The sequence below is a fragment of the Aethalodelphis obliquidens genome, unplaced genomic scaffold, assembly GCF_003676395.1.
Source record: "Aethalodelphis obliquidens isolate GAN/ISIS:26980383/991018 unplaced genomic scaffold, ASM367639v1 scaffold128, whole genome shotgun sequence".
Taxonomy (NCBI): domain Eukaryota; kingdom Metazoa; phylum Chordata; class Mammalia; order Artiodactyla; family Delphinidae; genus Aethalodelphis; species Aethalodelphis obliquidens.
In genome coordinates this window covers 341049-359306 of record NW_020838072.1, presented here as the reverse complement: position 1 = coordinate 359306, position 18258 = coordinate 341049, and the positions used below count along the sequence as shown (strand labels likewise).

At 48.1% G+C, this 18258-nt stretch overlaps 1 protein-coding gene across 9 annotated transcripts in view; it reads right to left on the bottom strand.

The window, feature by feature from the left end:
• TET3 (tet methylcytosine dioxygenase 3) overlaps window positions 1-18258 on the bottom strand; it is a 111380-nt gene that overhangs the window by 44214 nt on the left and 48908 nt on the right. For all 9 annotated transcript variants that reach the window (XM_027099092.1, XM_027099093.1, XM_027099094.1 and 6 more), the window contains one exon: window positions 8438-10559. In XM_027099092.1, coding sequence (XP_026954893.1) covers window positions 8438-10559 — 2122 coding nt within the window. The remainder of the gene's footprint in view (window positions 1-8437; window positions 10560-18258) is intronic.

Below are 18258 nucleotides of genomic sequence, written 5' to 3'. Positions count from 1 at the left end.
TTCTTTATTGGGGTGGTGTGGGGGGGGGGGCCCGGGGGGGGTGTCCTGTGCATTGTAGAATGTTTAACAGCATCCCTGGCCTCTGTCCACTAGATGCCAGTAGAACCACACTGGTGTGATAACCAAAAATGTCCTCAGACATTGCCAAATGTCTCCTGGGGTGAAGAGGGGTAAAAGAGCACTCAGTTGAAAGTCACGGGTCTAGACTCATTTGCCCAAAAGCAGAATGCGTAGAATCTCCCTATTCTTCTGTATTTACCTGGATACTACTCAAATTCTTCCCTTAGAAATTAAGCTTAGAGAATTAGATGTTGTGGAGGTTTCAATTATTAGTTCAAAAGTTCAGTGGCCTATGAGGATCTGGGGCTGGCTGTGGACAGCTGCAGCTGGGAAATGTCATCTCTACATGCCCTCTGTTTCTTGGAGCCAATGCCTCTCAATGTGTATGTACGTTCGTGTGTGGAGGCTTGGGCTGTGCTCTGTCCTGATGCTAAGATTTTGGTTTATTTCCTCATATGGGAGTGGGCTGGTCACTCTGACAAGACATCAAGTTGAAATAAAGCCCCATGGTTTGCAGAATTTTTGTTTGGTGGTTCAGCAAATATTTTCCTCTACACAATGGCCTTTGTTTGGTGCTGTTGGCCCTTGGCTGCAAAGCTGGCTCCTAAGATGGCTTCTCATATTCTCCAGCCAACCATCCTCACCCCAGACCTTAACCCCATCAGAAACTGGAGAAGAGCAGGAAAAGGAGACTTTCCAAAGTGCATGCTTGCTAGATGTGTGGTCTCCAGCCCACCTCTCCAAGTTGGGGAGTCCTTTTGAGCCTCCACTGTTGTTTTTCCTAACCCTGGGAGTTGTATATACCTCATGTCATCACTGTTTTCAATTCAAATTCATCTTTAGTTGGCAGACAGCACTTGGAATTCATAGTTTAAGATTGGGGCCATTTTCAAATTTCAGTTGATGAAATTTCCTCTCACATTTTTGTTTGTCTTGGTCCCTTTCACCAGGTTTCAGAAAAGGAGTATTTTGCTATCTTACTGTTAAGTCATCATTTTTCCTTTTAGTCCCCAGTGTACTATTTCTTCCTTTTCCATAGAGGTTAAGTGACAGGGCAAGGAAATGGCTTAACTCTTCCTAAAGTAAAATCTCTTTTACGTCTCTCTTTGAGCAGTGAGGGAAGTGACGTTTTTTTCCTAAAATACATAGTAGAAAGCTCTGGGGTAGAGCTCAGGAGAACAAGATCCAATTTTTGAGGAAATGCTGGTTATGTGGCTCTAGGTGCTTTTTTTTTCCCTGTGCACTTAATTTTATACTCAAAATAGAAAAATATGATCTGTTCCACTTTTGCACTAGGCTGGGGAGAGAATGAAATGTATCCTTTGTGCTATCAGCAAGAGATATTAAACACAAGAAACTACTCATTACTACCTAGCAGAAAGAGGGGTCCTTAATTTCTAAATGAACCTTCCACCTTCTCTACCACCTCTCTACACAGAGACTAAGGCACCCACACTTTCCCAGTGGGGAACCTCACAGCCAGGTATAGGTATAGGCTGAGGCATTTCTTTTCTTTATGACATTGATAAAAAGAGACGGTTGATAACTGGTGTACAGTTAATGCATAGGTGTCAAAATCACACAAAGGTTTTACTGTACCCATCTTCTTTTTCCTATATAATGCTCCAGTTTCCTGATGTAATTTTAGTGGACGTAAAGCCAAACACCTTAAGTTTATACAACTAATTCCACTTGCATGAAAGTCAATAACTGACGGCTAGAACTTTGCCTCCTGGCAATCACAAATCCACACCGTGGGCAGGCAGATGGTTGGGCCCCACCCTGGATCAGGTGTGCCAGGTGAACTTTTTTAAAACTAAAATCTCAGGTCATCTGCCTGTGAGTTCATGGGCAGCATGCTGGGTCTGCTGGTAGCAGAAAGACTTTCATAACAATGGGCACACTCGGGCTTCCCTGGTGGCACAGTGGTGAAGAATCCGCCTGCCAATGCAGGGGACACAGGTTCGAGCCCTGGTCCAGGAAGATCCCACATGCCGCTGAGCACCTAAGCCCGTGAGCCACAACTACTGAGCCTGTGCTCTAGAGCCCGTGAGCCACAAGTATTGAGCCTGCGCACCACAACTACTGAGCCCACGCACAATTACTGAAGCCCGCATGCCTAGAGCCTGTGCTCTGCAACAAGAGAAACCACCACAATGAGAAGCCTGCCCACCGCAATGAAGAGTGGCCCCCACTCGCCGCAACTAGAGAAAGCCCGCAAGCAGCAACGAAGTCCCAACGCAGCCAAAAATAAATAAATAAATAAGTTAATTAAAATAATAAAAAAAAAACAATGGGCACACTCACTGATGACAAAGATTAAAGGTAAGGAGATCATGCCCAAACCTATCTGACGTCTTTGTAGAATTTAATATGGAGGTAGAATAAGGCTGACCAGTTGACCAAAAAATATGTAGGGCACCACCATATGATCGGCACCAGTTTAGATGTTTTAGAAATACAACACTGAGTCCCTGTTCTTAAGGAACCTGGGATTTAACTGAAAAGACTAGTATGCATATAATAACAAATCACATGAGACCTTAAATATTGACCCTTCTTCAGTAGTGATGTTGTTGGCTCTCCCAAACTATCTCTTTGTTCTAACCTATCCTCTCCTCAGTTTCTTCCCACATCTCTTCCATACTTCCCTCATGGCCTCCTGTTTGAGATTCTCTACCCTAAAAGACAGTATCCTCCATTCTTTTTTTTTTTTTAATATTTATTTATTTGGTTGCACCGGGTCTTAGTTGCTGCAGGCAGGCTCCTTAGCTGCGGCACGCAAACTCCTAGTTGCAGCATGGGTGTGGGATCTAGTTCCCTGACCAGGGATCGAACCTGGGCCCCTTGCATTGGAGTACCATCCACTGCGCCACCAGGGAAGTCCCAGTATCCTCCATTCTTGATCTACATAGTCAGCCTGGTGAACTGTCTGTAACTGAGACTTCAACTACCATCAGTTTGCTGAAGAACCTCCGATTCGCAGATCCAACTGGATGCACACCTGCTGGTCCCCCAGACATGTCAAAGTCATACACCCAAACCTGCTTCCCCGCCAGTATTTCAAATCTTGGTGAATGGCGCCACCATCTACCCAGTCATCCAACCTGGAACCTCAGGAGTCATCTGTGACTGCTTCTCTTTTACTCCTCCATTCAACAGGTCACTGAACCAGTTAGTTCTTTCTCTCATTCTTTCTTTTATCCACTCCTCCTCTCCTTCCTCCTACTCAATGTCATTCTTACTTCAGGCACACATAATTTCTTGCCTGTGCTTGCAAACTCTCTGCCTTTGGTATCATCCTCTCATGCCCTGAAACTCTCCTCTCCAGCCACTCCCAATCTTTCATCTAACACACCAGTCATACCAGAACTACTTGTATTTCTCCATGTTTTCTCGCCTACACGTCTTCATGTGGTTTTTCGTGTATTTTTCATCTCTATAATCTTCATGTCCCTTTGCCTAGAACACTCTACTTTCTCCCTATTAATCTATTAAACTTCTGCTTATCCTTTAAAACTCACATAAGACATCGCTTCATCCAGGAAGTTCTTTCTGATACCCTCCTACCCAGAGTCTTATTCCCCACTTTATACTGGTATACAAATACTCTATTGCCAAAACAATATTTTAAAGACACGAAATTCCTATTCATCTCAAACTGCATACAAAGGAGGAAAATACATTCTCATAAAAACTACAGGAAACAGACTTTACTGTAAACAGAGGTCAGTCTCTGTGTCCCCCTGTTCAGAACTGTGGCTCATCCTGAAGTCACCCAGTGGGTGCTGCTATCAGCCACGTCTGCTGGGCAACATCCCTCCCTCATCCAAACTTTTACCATGCTTCAGGCAGGCAAAGGAGATGTTTTTCTTTTATTCATCTTTGGCTACTTCTTTAGGGCAGGATGAGCAACTGGATAAAAATACAGCATTCCTATGAAAACAACCTCTTAAGATCTATGTCTCAGTTTATTGCTTTTGCTATGGTTAAATGTCTCCAGCTACCTGTGGACTGCTCCTCAGAGACATCAGGACAAGACTTGAAAGTTAACACAGACCTGTTTCCTTATCTATAAAATGATGAGCAGATGATCTCAAAGGATGCTCTTCCCACTAAAACATCATCTGGACTCATTCCCTGTCCTAAGCTGGCTCTCCCTGTGAATGTCCCCATTTCTGAGAATAGATAAAGTACATAAAGGGCGTAGCCAACAGGCATTGCAGTTCATCATCCTGCCTCTGACAGAAGTGTTACAGGAAGGCTAAGTGGTGGTTAGGGGAATCTCCAATGTGTGCCCCTACATATTAGGAATGCGCCAATACTCTCTTCTCCCAATAATTCAATGCAGAACTTCAACTTGTGCTGTTTTCTCAAGCCTGTACCTATCATACTACCTTTTGGAGTACAGCATTTCCTTTCATGTCTTTTAAATTTATTTCTTTGAAGCCTCAAGGGGTACCTTTAATTCTAGTATTTCAAGATTCAGAGAACAAGTAGATATGGATCCCATCCATACCTTCAGAACACCTGTAATCTTCATACAAGTGTAAGACAATGCTCTTGGTGTTTGGCAGTTTTTGGTTACCTGGTGATGCCCACATTGGCCAAAATTGCTTATTTGCCAAAAATCACCATGGAGCTTGAATATTAGGTTTCTTTTGCTATAAGACCTTTCCATGTTTTTATAAAGTTGTTTCCATACTTAAATTGCCTGTTATGAGCGCTTAATGGCATCTCCAAATTTCACTGTCGCTTCTACGGAAAATTCTTCATTATAGTGACCTACAATCTGCACCTTTCTATCTACCACTGTTGAGGGGCTGAGTTTCTGGAATATGAGATGGTTCCTAGCTAACATTAATCCCAGAGTGAACAAGCTTCGTTCCTAACCCTTGTCCCGCCCAAGCCTGAGTTCGCAAAGACAAGTTCATCAAACCAGTTGATGAAAGCACCTGTCCAGACGTGGAGGCTTTCCCTAACACAACCTCAACACCTCCAGAAACTGTTTCCAAGTGAATGCTTTCTTCTTTGGCCCTCTTCATGCCTAATACCACTGTTTTAGAAGGACTCATTTCTCAGCTAAACAACTTTAATCACAGTATGACATGGTGGTCCAGCTGCCTAGGTTCAAATCTCACTTCTACCATCCGCTAGCTCTATGACTTGGGTAAATCACTGAATCTAATTTTGCTTTCTTCATCACTCAAATGGAACTACTGACAGTACCCGCCTCATATAGATGTTATAGAGGATTAAATGAGGTAGTGACTACAAAGCACTTGGTACAGTGCCTGGAATAGGGCAAGTGTTTCATATTCTATTACTATTGTTGTGGTGGTTATTGCTATTCTCAGTAGCTTCCTAAGTGGTCTGCCACAAGATTATCACTCTTCACTCTTCTGTGCTACTTCTAGGAGGAGGTACTTTCAAAAATATTTCTTGATTATAAAATACATATGTCATTAGAGAAAATTCAGAAAACGTAATGAGGGAAAAGTCACCCACAGTCTGAACAGTGATACAACCACTGGTGGTATATTTCCTTCTAGTCTTTTCTCTATTTTTTTTTAACCTAGGTGAGCTGATCATTTAACTACTCTTTGTGTCTGCTGTTTTCACTTCAGTGTTTTCCCATAATTTAACATTTAACAACACAAGGGGGGTTTGCTTCTAATTCTTTGTTTACATTAGATAGCATACAAATATTTTATCTGTATTACATATAAATAAAATACAAATGGGAGCAACAGATGATTGGTGGTGGTGGCTCACCTTACCTCTTGCCCACTGTTCCCACCATCCACCTGCCTGCCAAGGCAACAGGTTGCCAGCATGGCCACACTGGGTTTCTCTGATGCTGACAGTCTACTGCCTGTGCTTTTTGCTCACTAGCTGAGACTTGTCCCCTCTGCTAGGGGGCTCCTCTGGCCTAAGGAATTCAGGAGAACACTGAGGGTTTGGGTCCACTGTGTGCTAGTGGCCTTACCTCATGCGAGCTTGCTCATGTCTGCTCCTAGACGGTGCTCATAAATTCCTCAGTCTGGAGTGGCTACCTACTCACCTCTCCCCATCTGTGTTCATTACAGTTTTCAAAACCCAGCTCTGAATAGTTTCCTAAGTAAAGCATTACCCTCCATGATGACAGCCAAGCCTGGTATTTCAGAGCACTCTGACAGTTCAACCACTTCCGTATGACAGCACAGACACCTGGCAGATACCCACTGATTGGGCGACTGGATATTTCATTGTTTGTGTTGTCTCTTCAAGCAAACCACAAAGTCCTTCAAAGATGAACCGTTTCTCTTAATTTTTATCTTATTGGTCACTAGGACTGGGCTAGGTAAACAATAAATGACTGATGAATAAAGTAACAGCCAACACTTTTCTCCCTTCATAATACATATGTTTTTACACCTTTCTCTTGCTTTTTTGCACTTGATAGGCTTGGTAACAGCTAAGCACTCTTACAGTTCTTCCTACATGCCAGTCACAGTCCTAAGGGCTTTATACATATTAACTAATTTAATCCTCAGATGAACCCTGGTGAAAGGGTACTATTAGCACTTTCATTTTAGGCATGAGGAAGTGATGGGATTAAAATTCAAATTAAATAAAAAAACTAGCTTGACCAAACATAATATCTATATAATTGAATTCCACAATTAAAATATTTATTATGCATCAACTATGTCCTCAGCCCTATAAAAGAATATTTCCTACCCCGGAGGGGGAGAAAGAGCAAATGAGGCCCTAAACACAGGAAGATAGGCCAGACACATAAAAACACAAAGAGAGAAAGTGGGGCCCCAATTCCTATGATCAGAACAAGTCTCTCCCAAATGGTGGGAAATTAGGGGCATTCAAAGTCACATCATTATTAAACCCGGTAACGAAGAGGGTCAGCCCTCGGTGGAAACCACAATCTCAGAGCACGTCTGTGAGCCTTTGGCAGGATGCTGCACATCTGTTCCCCCCAGAGAGAAGCACTGGGGCCAACTTTTCCTTGTTCCCCAAGTGATTCTTTGTCACTGGTCCCACTGTCTTGTACCCCAGGATTCTGGGGTAGCTGGAGCGGACAGGACAGCCCAGCTTCTCCTTACTGACTGGGGTACAACATCCCAACAAATCACGCAATTGACCGGATATTAGTGTATTTAAACAAGCAGAGAAGACAGGCTTTTCATAAGACCTATTTGTGTGTCATAAAATCACAAGAATTCAACATGCTCAGCATCAGCATCGTGTGTTTTGCCAACATCTGCAACACACACATCTTTTATGGAATGCTTGGTAAGTAGCAGAGGACCACAGCTTAGAGTGGACCTGGAGTTTCCTGAGGCATCCACAACCTCCCTGGAGAGAGCTGACATCCCCAGGAACAGTCCTCAGAGGCCCGGGGCCCTACTTCTATTCCAGAAGACAAGGCTCAGAAACAGACCCAATTCCTCAGTGCTCTTACCCACACCATGGCTTCAACCATCACCTGAATGCTAACTACATCCAAACCCTGTTAACTCAGAGCCCGACCTCCAATCTCTCAGCCCCTTCAAACTCAGTCGGTCCGAACAGAACTCGCCACTTCTCCACACGCGTGTTCTCAGTGCCCCCCACCACCAAGGCGGAGACCTGAGCGGTCTGCATCCCCATAGCCCCCCTCCTCAGAGGCCACTCACTCTGCAGCCTCTGCCCACCTACTCTTTCAGTACAGGCCCTTGTTATTTCTTGCCTGGCTCACAACAATACCTTTCTTACAGGCTCCCCCGCCAACCTTTCCTCCCCACCACAAGCCGGAATAGTCTTTCAGAAGCACAAGGTGATGACTGGTCATCACTTGCTTTAAAACTCTCAGGAGCTCACGATGTATTACCAGAGATCAAGTCAAACTCCCGACTGTGGCTCACTGGGCCCCGCAAGATCTGGCCCCTGCCTGCCGCTCTAGCCACCTTTTGCTCATCTCCACACAGACTCCTCCCCTTTCGCTCCCCCAGAGCATAAGCCCTCTAAATTAGCACGACCCTGTCACAGCCACCGAGCCGTTGCCCAAGCTATTCCCTCTTCTCAGTATGTCTTCTTTCTACCCGACAGCCCCACCGGCCTCAGCACAAGCACCACCTCCCACGGGAAGGCTTCCACGATGCCTTCACCTCAATCTGTACGACAAAGCACCTCCACCGACACACAATACACCACACGGCATCACCATCAGTTTCCTTCAATGTCTTCTCCACTAGCCTGGAGCTCAATTCTGTGCCCACAGGCCCCGGTGCGGTGTCTGGCCCACAGTGAATGTTTTCCAGATAAAAAACAGTGCCTAGAAATCCAAGCCTGCCAGGTCACATCCCCTTGCCCTTCCCTGACACCCAGGAGGACTTACCTACGCAATCACAGGTGGGGAACTCGGCCTGGGCTCTCTTGGCAGGTGTGTCCAGCAGACTCTTGGTGGGTGTGTCCAGGTACTTAAGAGGTGACTCCAGGAAGCCACTGAGGGTGGGTGTGAGTGGGTTCTCGGCCTTGGTGGGTGTGGCCTCCTGGCCTCCCTCCTCTGAATGGAAGCAGGTGGTTGAGAGCACAGTCACAGCCCCTGAAGATTCGATCTTGATTTGCTTGGGAGAGCGGGTAGCAAAAGGGCTCTCGGGGGCTGGGAGACAGGTTGGCTGGTTCTCGGGGTCCTGAATGGGCACAGACTGGGGGCCAGGAAGCCCAAAGTTATCCCCAAATTCAGCCTCAAACTGCCGGATGAGCTCTTCCAGCTTGTCATCGGCAGGGGGAAGAGGGCCAGCGGAGCCTGGCTGCAGGGTTGCCATGGGGCTGGGAGACCTCATTTCCTGAGTAGGGGCCAGCAGGCTGTCCCCGGAGGGACTAGGTGCAAATAGCGCAAGAGAAGGTTCTGGGGGCAGGGGGACAGCAGAGCCCTGTGAGGCAGGAACGGGGGCAGGTGGATGTGCCTGCACGTCCTCAGAGGCTGGGGACCTCAGCCCTTCCAGGATGATTTGCCGCAGAGGTGGGAAGAGGGGCTGTGCTTCCCGTGGCCTGGACTTCTTGATGTGAATGGACTTCCGGACACTGGGCTTGATCCCAGGGCCAGCTTTGTCTGTTCCCACGAGACCTCCAGCTGGTGCCAGGGGCTTCCTTTTCTTCTCCTTGGGTGGTCTGTCGGATGGCTGTGAGGCAGGTGAGCTGGGTGGTGCCCACCAGCCGGGAGGAGGCTCTGAGGGAGGGGGGAGGGAGGCATCGTGGGCCTGTTCCAGGAAGAGACTGCGCTTATGGTGGAGGTGCTGCTGCAGGGCCGTCTGGGCCTTCTGGTGGGAATCGGGCTCTGAGGACGGTGTGGGGGCCTCCCTTTGGAGAATGGGGGATGGGGAGGAAGAGGGTACCTCGACCTTGACCTTGGGCTTGCTGGGCAGGGCCTCAGGCCGCTTGAATACTGACTGGATGTAATCACTGGCGCTGCCCAACAACTGCTCCAGTTCAGCCATGGGATCAGGGCTTGGGCGGGGCATGGGCCAAGAGCTCCGGGGAGTTGCTGGTGGGGTGTCAGTGCCCCAGGCTTCAGGAAACTCTGTTCTAGGAGTTGCTGTAGGGAAGGCAGGGCTATCAGGAGCAAAGGATGGGTGCTCTTCAGGAGGGACCACAGGCCATGACGGAGCCCGGAGGTAGGACTGGGGAGATCTGAAAGGGGCAGGAGGGGACAAGGCCTCAGGAAGGGGGCAAGAAGCCTGGGAGGTGGCATGAGAAGGTTGGGGGAGGGCAGAGGAGAGTTGTGTGAGGGCCTCAATGGCAATGGCGGTCTGCAGGCTGATGTTTTTTTCCTTGGCGATACTCAGGGCACTCTGGGACAGGGGCAGGCCCTCTGGAGGAGGAGGTATATGAGGGACCTCAGAGCTGAGGAGTGGCCTGGTGATTGGCACCAGAAGACCAGCCTCACCAGAAGGCAGAGTCCCTGGGAGCCTGGGCCGTTCCTCCCCTCCCTCCACAACCACAGACTTGATCTTCCCCTCCAGCCACTCGAGGTAGTCAGGGCATTCTGGGCCATCGCAGTTGCAGTTGGGTGGTTTCATGCCATGCCGAGCGAGGGCCAGGGCCGTCTGCAGCGTGTCAAGGTCTTCGCTGCCAGCAGAGCAGCTCTCGGGCCCTGACCGGGGTCCCCTGCTGTTGTTCCCAGCTTCGCGACTCATCTCACGGTTGAAGGTTTCATAGAGCCGGGTGCTAAGGGCTCCATAAGAGGACACAGCTTCGGCCACAGCCGAAAAGGCCACCAGATCGTGGGCATCTTCCAGGCGAGCAGTATGAGCTGGTCCTGGGGTCACGTCCCAGTCGGGCTTCTGCTCTGCTCGCCAAGGACCCCCAGTGCCCAGCAAACTGGGTCCAGCAGGTTCTCTAGCACCATTGACTGGCGCCCCTGAGGCGCTTAGCTGCCGTGAGTCCCCATCGTACACTGGCCCTGAGTCCATCTGACCTGGAACAGGTCCATCAACTGGGCTGAGCTCTGAGCCTGTCTGAAGAGAGAGAGAGGAGGAGGAACAAAAGGGGAAAAGATGAGCCACAGTATTTGAAAAGCACTGTCCTGCACCACACCACTCAGAGGCACAACTAACCCTGCTTTCCTTGCAAACCCTCCCTGTCTCTGATAGAGCTTGAACCTCAGCTCATCTTCTCGCACCTCATGGCTCAGTTGGCTGCACTGCAGAAACAGAGAGCAGGTCTTTAAGAGATCCTAACGCAGAATTCTGAATGTTGCTCAGACCCTTTTTGAGCCACACCGATGAAACTCCCCTGAAACCAGGCATTTGTTGAGGACACACAAAGAGGGCTTTAACTCACAATGACCAAAGTGACACCAGAACCTTTGTTTTTTGTCAGGAGGAAAAGAAAGCTAACTAAGCATCCGTGTAACAATGCACCAGAAGTGCGAAGGCTGTGTGTGAACGGGCAGGGAAGGAGCAGCTTGGACTAACGAATTCAGCCTGGACAAGGAATCAGTCATGGCTTCTCAGGGGAAGGAACCCACAGTTCTTTTCTCTGCCCATTACTGTCCTCGCTTAAGCTCAGAGAGCTGACAAGACAACATTCCCACCCAGCCCTAGGCCTGAGGAAACTCTGATCATCCAATACAGTGTGTGTTTAGCCCCACGCCAAGCCAGTCACGCCAATGACAAGTGAGGTGCTGCTTGGAAGAAGAGCCAAGCTTCCCAGGAACCACCATTATTCATCTAATGTCCACCCAAAGCACACTGAAGGGGGAGAGCACAAGAGGAAGTGGGCCCAGAGTCCAGTCCAGCAAGTTAAAAGGTAATACGAGGCAGATCTGAGTCTGCAAGAATTCATCCCACCAGAAAGGAAAGATCTTCCCTACAGTAGAATGCCAATGAAAAATATAGAAGGATATAGAAGGATTTAGAAACTCATCATGGATGCTATGAATAGCAGGTGAAAGCTTGATGAAGCACAGGATATATACATGGCCTCAAAACATCTCTTCAGGGCTTCCCTGGTGGCGCAGCGGTTGAGAGTCCGCCTGCTGATGCAGGGGACACGGGTTTGTGCCCTGGTCCAGGAAGATCCCACATGCCGCGGAGCGGCTGGGCCCGTGAGCCATGGCCGCTGGGCCTGCGCATCTGGAGCCTGTGCTTCGCAACGGGAGAGGCCACAACAGTGAGAGGCCCGCGTACCGCAAAAAAAAACCCAAAAAAACAACACGAAAGACATCTCTTCAAAAATAACTTAAATACAACAGCAACTTTATAGTGGAGAAATAAATCTGGCTGACACCACCTTTACCAAATGATCAAAGTTATCATCATCACCAATATTGGGAAAAAACCAACATCATGTGTCTCTTGATATGATAACATTGAGAAGGAGAATATAACATCACTCACACAGACGTGCAGCCAGAACATATAACCTTAAATCTAATCATAGGAAACGTCAGATAAACTGAAACTAAAGGGTATGCTAGAAAACACCTGGATTGTTCTCTCCAAAAATTTCAAAGACAAGAAAAACAAACATCTCTCCCAGCTGACATGAGACTAAAGAGACAGCAAAATGCATGCTCATGGGTTAGATCTTGGAGTGGGGGGAAATAGCTATAAAGTACATCATTGGGACAACTGATGAAATTTGAATATGGATGTGGATAAGATCATATCACATCAATCTCTGTGTTCTGGACATGGATGACTATACTATGGTTATGTAAAAGAATGTCCTTGTCCTTAGAACACATACACTGAAGCATTTAAGGATAAAGGGTATCTCCAACTTAATCTCAAATGGTTCAGGAAAAAAGTATATGCATATATAAAAATATATTCACATAGAGAAAATGATAAAGCAAATACGGCAAAATGTAAACAATTTTGGGTATACAGGAGTCCCAGGTACTCTTCTTTAACCTTTTCTATAAGTTTTTAAATTCTATCAAAATAAAAAGTTAAAAGAGAAATTAGGGGACTTCCCTGGTGGCGCAGTGGTTAAGAATACGCCTGCCAATGCAGCAGACGTGGGTTCGATCCCTGGTCCGGAAAGATCCCACATGCAGCGGAGCAACTAAGCCCATGCGCCACAACTACTGAGCCTGCGCTCTAGAGCCTGCGAGCCACAACTACTGAAGCCCGCGCACCTAGAGCCCATGCTCCGCAACAAGAGAAGGCACTGCGATGAGAAGCCCGTGCACCGCAACTAAGAGTAGCCCCCGCTGGCCACAACTAGAGAAAGCCCGCGTGCAGCAACAAAGACCCAATGCAGCCAAAAATAAATAAACAAAACAAATAAATTTTTTAAAAAGACCTGTAAAAAAGAAATTAGTCCCTCAGGTAGAACATACAGTATATTAAACAGATGGTTAAATGATACTAGTCCCCAGATTGTCAAACGTGGCCATCATGGGCTCCAAAGCGGTAGCGGGGAGCTGGGATTTGGGACAGGCCTCTGGGAGATGAGCAGAGGCCCCAGTCTGTGGTTCCCATCTCATTCTCATCACTGCAATTTTGGCCACTAAGGACCCTCATGCTTTTCCAACATGCTTTTCTGAGCTTTGCACACGCAGTTCTCATTGCCTGGAATGCCCTTCCCAGCTTCTGTGAGGTCTCTTTGGCTTATCCCCTCAAGCATCAGCTCAATGTCACCTCCTCTCTGACCTGGTTCGCAGATTGACCGATGCTCCTTCCCCTAGGCTCCCACAGCACCTTAAACGTGCCTCTATTAGCACTTATCACCTGCCAAGCAGCTGCCTCCCCCCACCAGATGGTAGTTCCTTCAGCACAAGAGCCCAATCGTAATGACTTCTGTGCCTCCTGCCCAGTCCACCGTCCGTCTGCCCCACAGGCCATGGAATACGCCAGCCTCTCCCTGACGCTGGTGGAAGACTACTATCTTTCAGAACTAGAAACTAGGAACAAATACCTTTCCTCCAGGAATGTGGCTGATCACCCAGTTCTCCCTTCCTTCCTTCTTCGAAACCTAAACTAACGTGGCTGCAAAGGCTACAAAATCTGAAGTGATCAAATTTTACATGTTTACATGTTTATGTATAAAAGACAGAAGAAGCAGGCATAAACAAGAAGAAACATGAGAGAGTAGCATGGATTTACAAAAACAGTGTCAGGAAGACTAATGCTGCATAAGCTGAGGCTTCCCCAAATGGTCAAGACAACTAAAAGGATTTGTTTTTTTTCCTGCAGTACGCGGGCCTCTCACTGTTGCGGCCTCTCCCGTTACGGAGCACAGGCTCTGGACGCGCAGGCTCAGCGGCCATGGCTCACGGGCCCAGCCGCTCCGCGGCAAGTGGGATCTTCCCAGACCGGGGCACGAACCCGTGTCCCCTGCATCGGCAGGCGGACTCTCAACCACTGCACCACCAGGGAAGCCTTAAAAGGATTTTTAAAAGTTATTTTTGGTGTGTGAGTAAGAAGAACAAGGAAGGCCTAGGCCCGCTCTTGTGCCTGTGAATTCCCTGGGAAGGAAAATGCTCTTCAGACCAAAGAGAAAAGAAAAGGAAGAGTAGATACAGATAAGAGGAAAGTGAAACCAAGCTGGGTGGGAGACTTTAAGAAACTCTAAATTCCAGTTTTCCCAGCCAAGGGATCCCACTGACACATTCCTCACACCTGCCAGTGATCCTGGAAGAAACTTGCCATCAGGAGAAGGTGCCAACAACAGGTGAGAAAAGAGCAAGTATCACCCCCAACTTTCGGAACACTGGGTGAGTTCAGTCCGTGTGAGAGCCCTGAGTGGGTAACCGAAGGGACCTCAAGGAGTCAGGTTCAATGAAGGCCATCAACCCATCCACACGCAACTAATCTTAGTGCTTTGTGTTGTGTGGTCACGGGACCAGGAGGTAAGGATGTCACAAACTCAAGGGCTGCAGGTCAAATCTGCCACAAAACAAATGTTTTGTTTGGCTTTTATGTTTGTTTTGCCAATGTTAAAAAAAAAAATCAAATTTCACATGAAACCCAGATTTTCTTGAAGGTCCACACTCCTGCCCGGCAACCTCGTCTACAACTAAGCACTGACTACTGCTCCAGCTCACCCCCCGCCACATCATTTGCACTGCCTTCTTGAAACCCAGGCCAGGAGTCAGGGATTATTTATTAATTGCCTGAATTAATTATCACTTCATTCATTTGTATTCCTTGCCAAGGCCCTGGGTTTGCGAATCAGGTTGCAGACACTGAAGTTCCACAAGGCTGGCTGTGACCCCTTTGAGGGACAGCTATGGAAAATGACAGGCTGAATGGGCTGGCTCACCAATGGCTGAATGGCCATGCCCCGCTCAGAGTAAGAGTGGTGTATCGACTGTGGGGCGGGGGGGGGGGGGGGGGTCTGTAGTGGCCTGCCACAGGGCTCTGTCCTCGGAACTGTCCTGTTCAACAGATTTATTAATAATGATAGTGAAGGCACACTTATTAAATAGAGAGATGTTGAAAACAGGAGGGATAAAACTACGTTAAGTGAAAGGACCAGGTGCCAAAAGGTCAAGAGGCAGGAGAGAAAAAGATCTAACAGGGTAAATAGGGTCCTAAGCCACATCTGTGCAAATTAAAGATGGAAGAAGCACATAACAATGGCAGCAGTGCACATGAAAATGTCTTAGAAATCAGGAGGGATAAAAGACTTACTGATGGGGGACTTCCCTGGTGGCACGGTGGTTAAGAATCTGCCTGCCAAGGCAGGGGACACAGGTTCGAGCCCTGGTCCGGGAAGATCCCACATGCCGCAGAGCAACTAAGCCCCATGCACCACAACTGCTGAGCCTGTGCTCTGGAGTCCGCGTGCCACAGCTACTGAAGCCTGCGTGCCTAGAGCCCGTGCTCCGCAACGAGAAGCCACCACAATGAGAAGTCTGCGCGCAGCAACAAAGAGTAGCCCCTGCTCACCGCAACTAGAAAAAGCCCACGTGTAGCAACAAAGACCCAACACAGCCAGAAATTTAAAAAAAAAAAAACGACTTATTGATGGTATACGCAATATGATGTGATCTGACAGCTTCAAAAGGTCTTATTACTCAAGGTTTCTTCAAACTTTTTTTACTACAAACCACAGTAAGAAATACATTTTACACTGTGATCCATTATATCCTTATATATATGACAAGTTTGTAAAATAGTATTTCCCCTTACTAGATACACAAACCCCTCCCTCCCTCTTTCTTGCAGGTTGCAACAATTTAAGTTGATTTCACAGTCTACTAACAGGTCCCAACCCATTTGCAGTTGGACACACACAGATAGGAACTGACCGGAACAGGACAGGCAGCACAGGCAGCAACAGCCCTGCTCTGCCTGGCCAGTCCCTACCTGAACTTCCCTCTGGCGAAAAACTTCCCAGGCTTCCCTCTGGCGAAAAAGGAAGCAGGACAGTTCAAAACCATAAGAGGAACAGGTCCCTTTTGGTTCCGAAGAAGACAAAACTCAAGAAGACCTTTAAACATCTGAGGGCCTATCATTTGGGGAAAAAATTAAACTTGTTTCAGGTGGCCCCAAGAAGTGGAAGAAGAGAAGACTTAGGCTCAATTTAGGAAAAGTTTTAATACTGAGAGATACTAAAAAATACACTGAAATCCTGTCCCCCTACCAAGCAGGGGGTATTGAAAAGGAAACCGAGCAGTTATTTGATGATTACTGGCAAGGCGCAGGACGATGCTGGCGGAGGATGGAGGCTAGTCTAGGTGCTTGCGAAGTCCCAGCTAGACATGCCCCAACCCTAAAGCCCTCCACACTTTATATCCCTTACTTCTCACTCCCCTCTGGGCTGCAGCAAGCACTGCTCTGAGGGTGCTCCTTGAAGTTTGGTCTCCAGCTGCCTCTAGCCCCTGGAACACGCTACAGGCCCACTGAGAGCAGCCTGGATAAAACAGACCAAACTCCCCATCCCACCTCCAACAGCTCCGTCCCCGACTCCTATTCCCACGAGTGTCCCCAACCCCGACATCCTTCACGTCCTTCTAATGTGACCAGTCACCAGGTCCAAACAATTCTAAACGTGAGTGCCTCTCTGTTCTATCTCCTCCCTTTCCCTTCCTGCCCTCCTAATTGGGACCTTGGTGTGCGTACACACTTTTTAATTGTCCAACTTGACAGGAGCTCCCCAGCCCCCCCCAGTCTTTTCTCCACCCTACGATCTGCCTGTGGATCACATCCCTCCCTCGAGACTCCCAGCGCCAACTTCACAACACTTCCTCATACGCCACCCTTGCTCAGCCTTCAGAATTTAATAAGAGTGCCCTCTGCACGCCCCCACTACTTGGCAGGTGTGGCAGAGTTTACTTTCCAAAGATGGACACCACAACCCCTCCACCCACATGCACTTCTCCCATGGAGAGGTGGGGTCTACGTTCCCTCCCTTTAAATCAGGGTGAGCTCGTCACAACGGTCAAAGTGCCATTGTCATGATTTTCAAAGCTAGATCATAAAAGATAATACAGCTTCTGCCTGATTCTTGGGGACACCCACTCTTGGTGCCCAGCTACCACACTGTGAGGAAACACAGGCCATGTGGAAAGGCCACGTGAAGGTGTCCGTGGACCTTTTCAGCTGAGGTGCCAGGCAACAGTGGGCATCAACCTGCCACACGAGTGAAGGAGCTCTGCAAGGATTCCAGCCCAGCTGTCCAGTTACCTCTAGCTTTTGAGACTTCCCAGCTGAGGCCCTACACATCAAGGAGCTGACACCAGCTACCCACACTATTTCCTTCCTGACTTCCAGGGCCAAAGACTCAATGAACATAATAAAATGATAGCTGTTTCATGCCACTAAATTTTGTGGTGGTTTCTTACCCTACAACAGACCAGACTGTATATTTCAGGAGCATCAAGAAGTTTATAAAGCAAAAGGCAAGAGACAGACCCATAAACAAACAAATGCCCTGGAGCATACTGGCACCATGAGAGCAGTCTACCCAGGGCCTGGGGCACAGGGGCCGCTTCTCTCTGGGAAGGTGGACGTGTCTGTCAAGAAAGGTTTCACCTTGAAGAAACCTTCAGGACGAGCCTTGGAAGATGGGTAGGTATTTTGGAGGAGGGGAAGGAGGAGGAATTCTAGATGGAGGGACTCACATAGGCAAAGGCACAGAATCATGAGAAGGCCCGGTAGGCCGGGGGAAGGGTGAGCTGCTGGGCACATCCTGAGCGTGAAGCGTGGGGAGGGCAGATGTGTGGCTCAGAGCATGAACACACCGGAGCAAATTTACGTTTCAGGAGGGGCGCTCAAATGACTTCACAGAGCACTGACTGCAGACTTCAAGGCTGGTGGCGTGAAGACCAGTTAGGAGACTAATGCCACTGTCCAGATCAGTGATAATAAGGGCCTGAACTAAAACAACATCAGAGAGATGGGAATGAAGTGTGATTATGGAAGCAAATGATTAGATGTAGGGGGTGAGACAAGGAACAAAATAACCGCCTCCTGATAAAGTCCTCCTGGACCAGTCCTGCTCACCACAGGTCTGAACCAGATCCTACACGGTCACCACATACAGCCACCTTCTGCTGGGGAAACTTTTCTAAGAGAGGATGACCAGTTACACTATAAAAACTCCTAAGGGACAAGGCTTCCATCACATCTTCAGAATCTGACAGAGTGCTCAGTATGTGCTCAAAATGGTCTGCTACTTCTTCCTCTGGGGACCTACTGGTACAAGCCTCTTCACCCCTGGACTGTGAGAGGCTGCCAGCTGAAGCTCTGGGCAGAG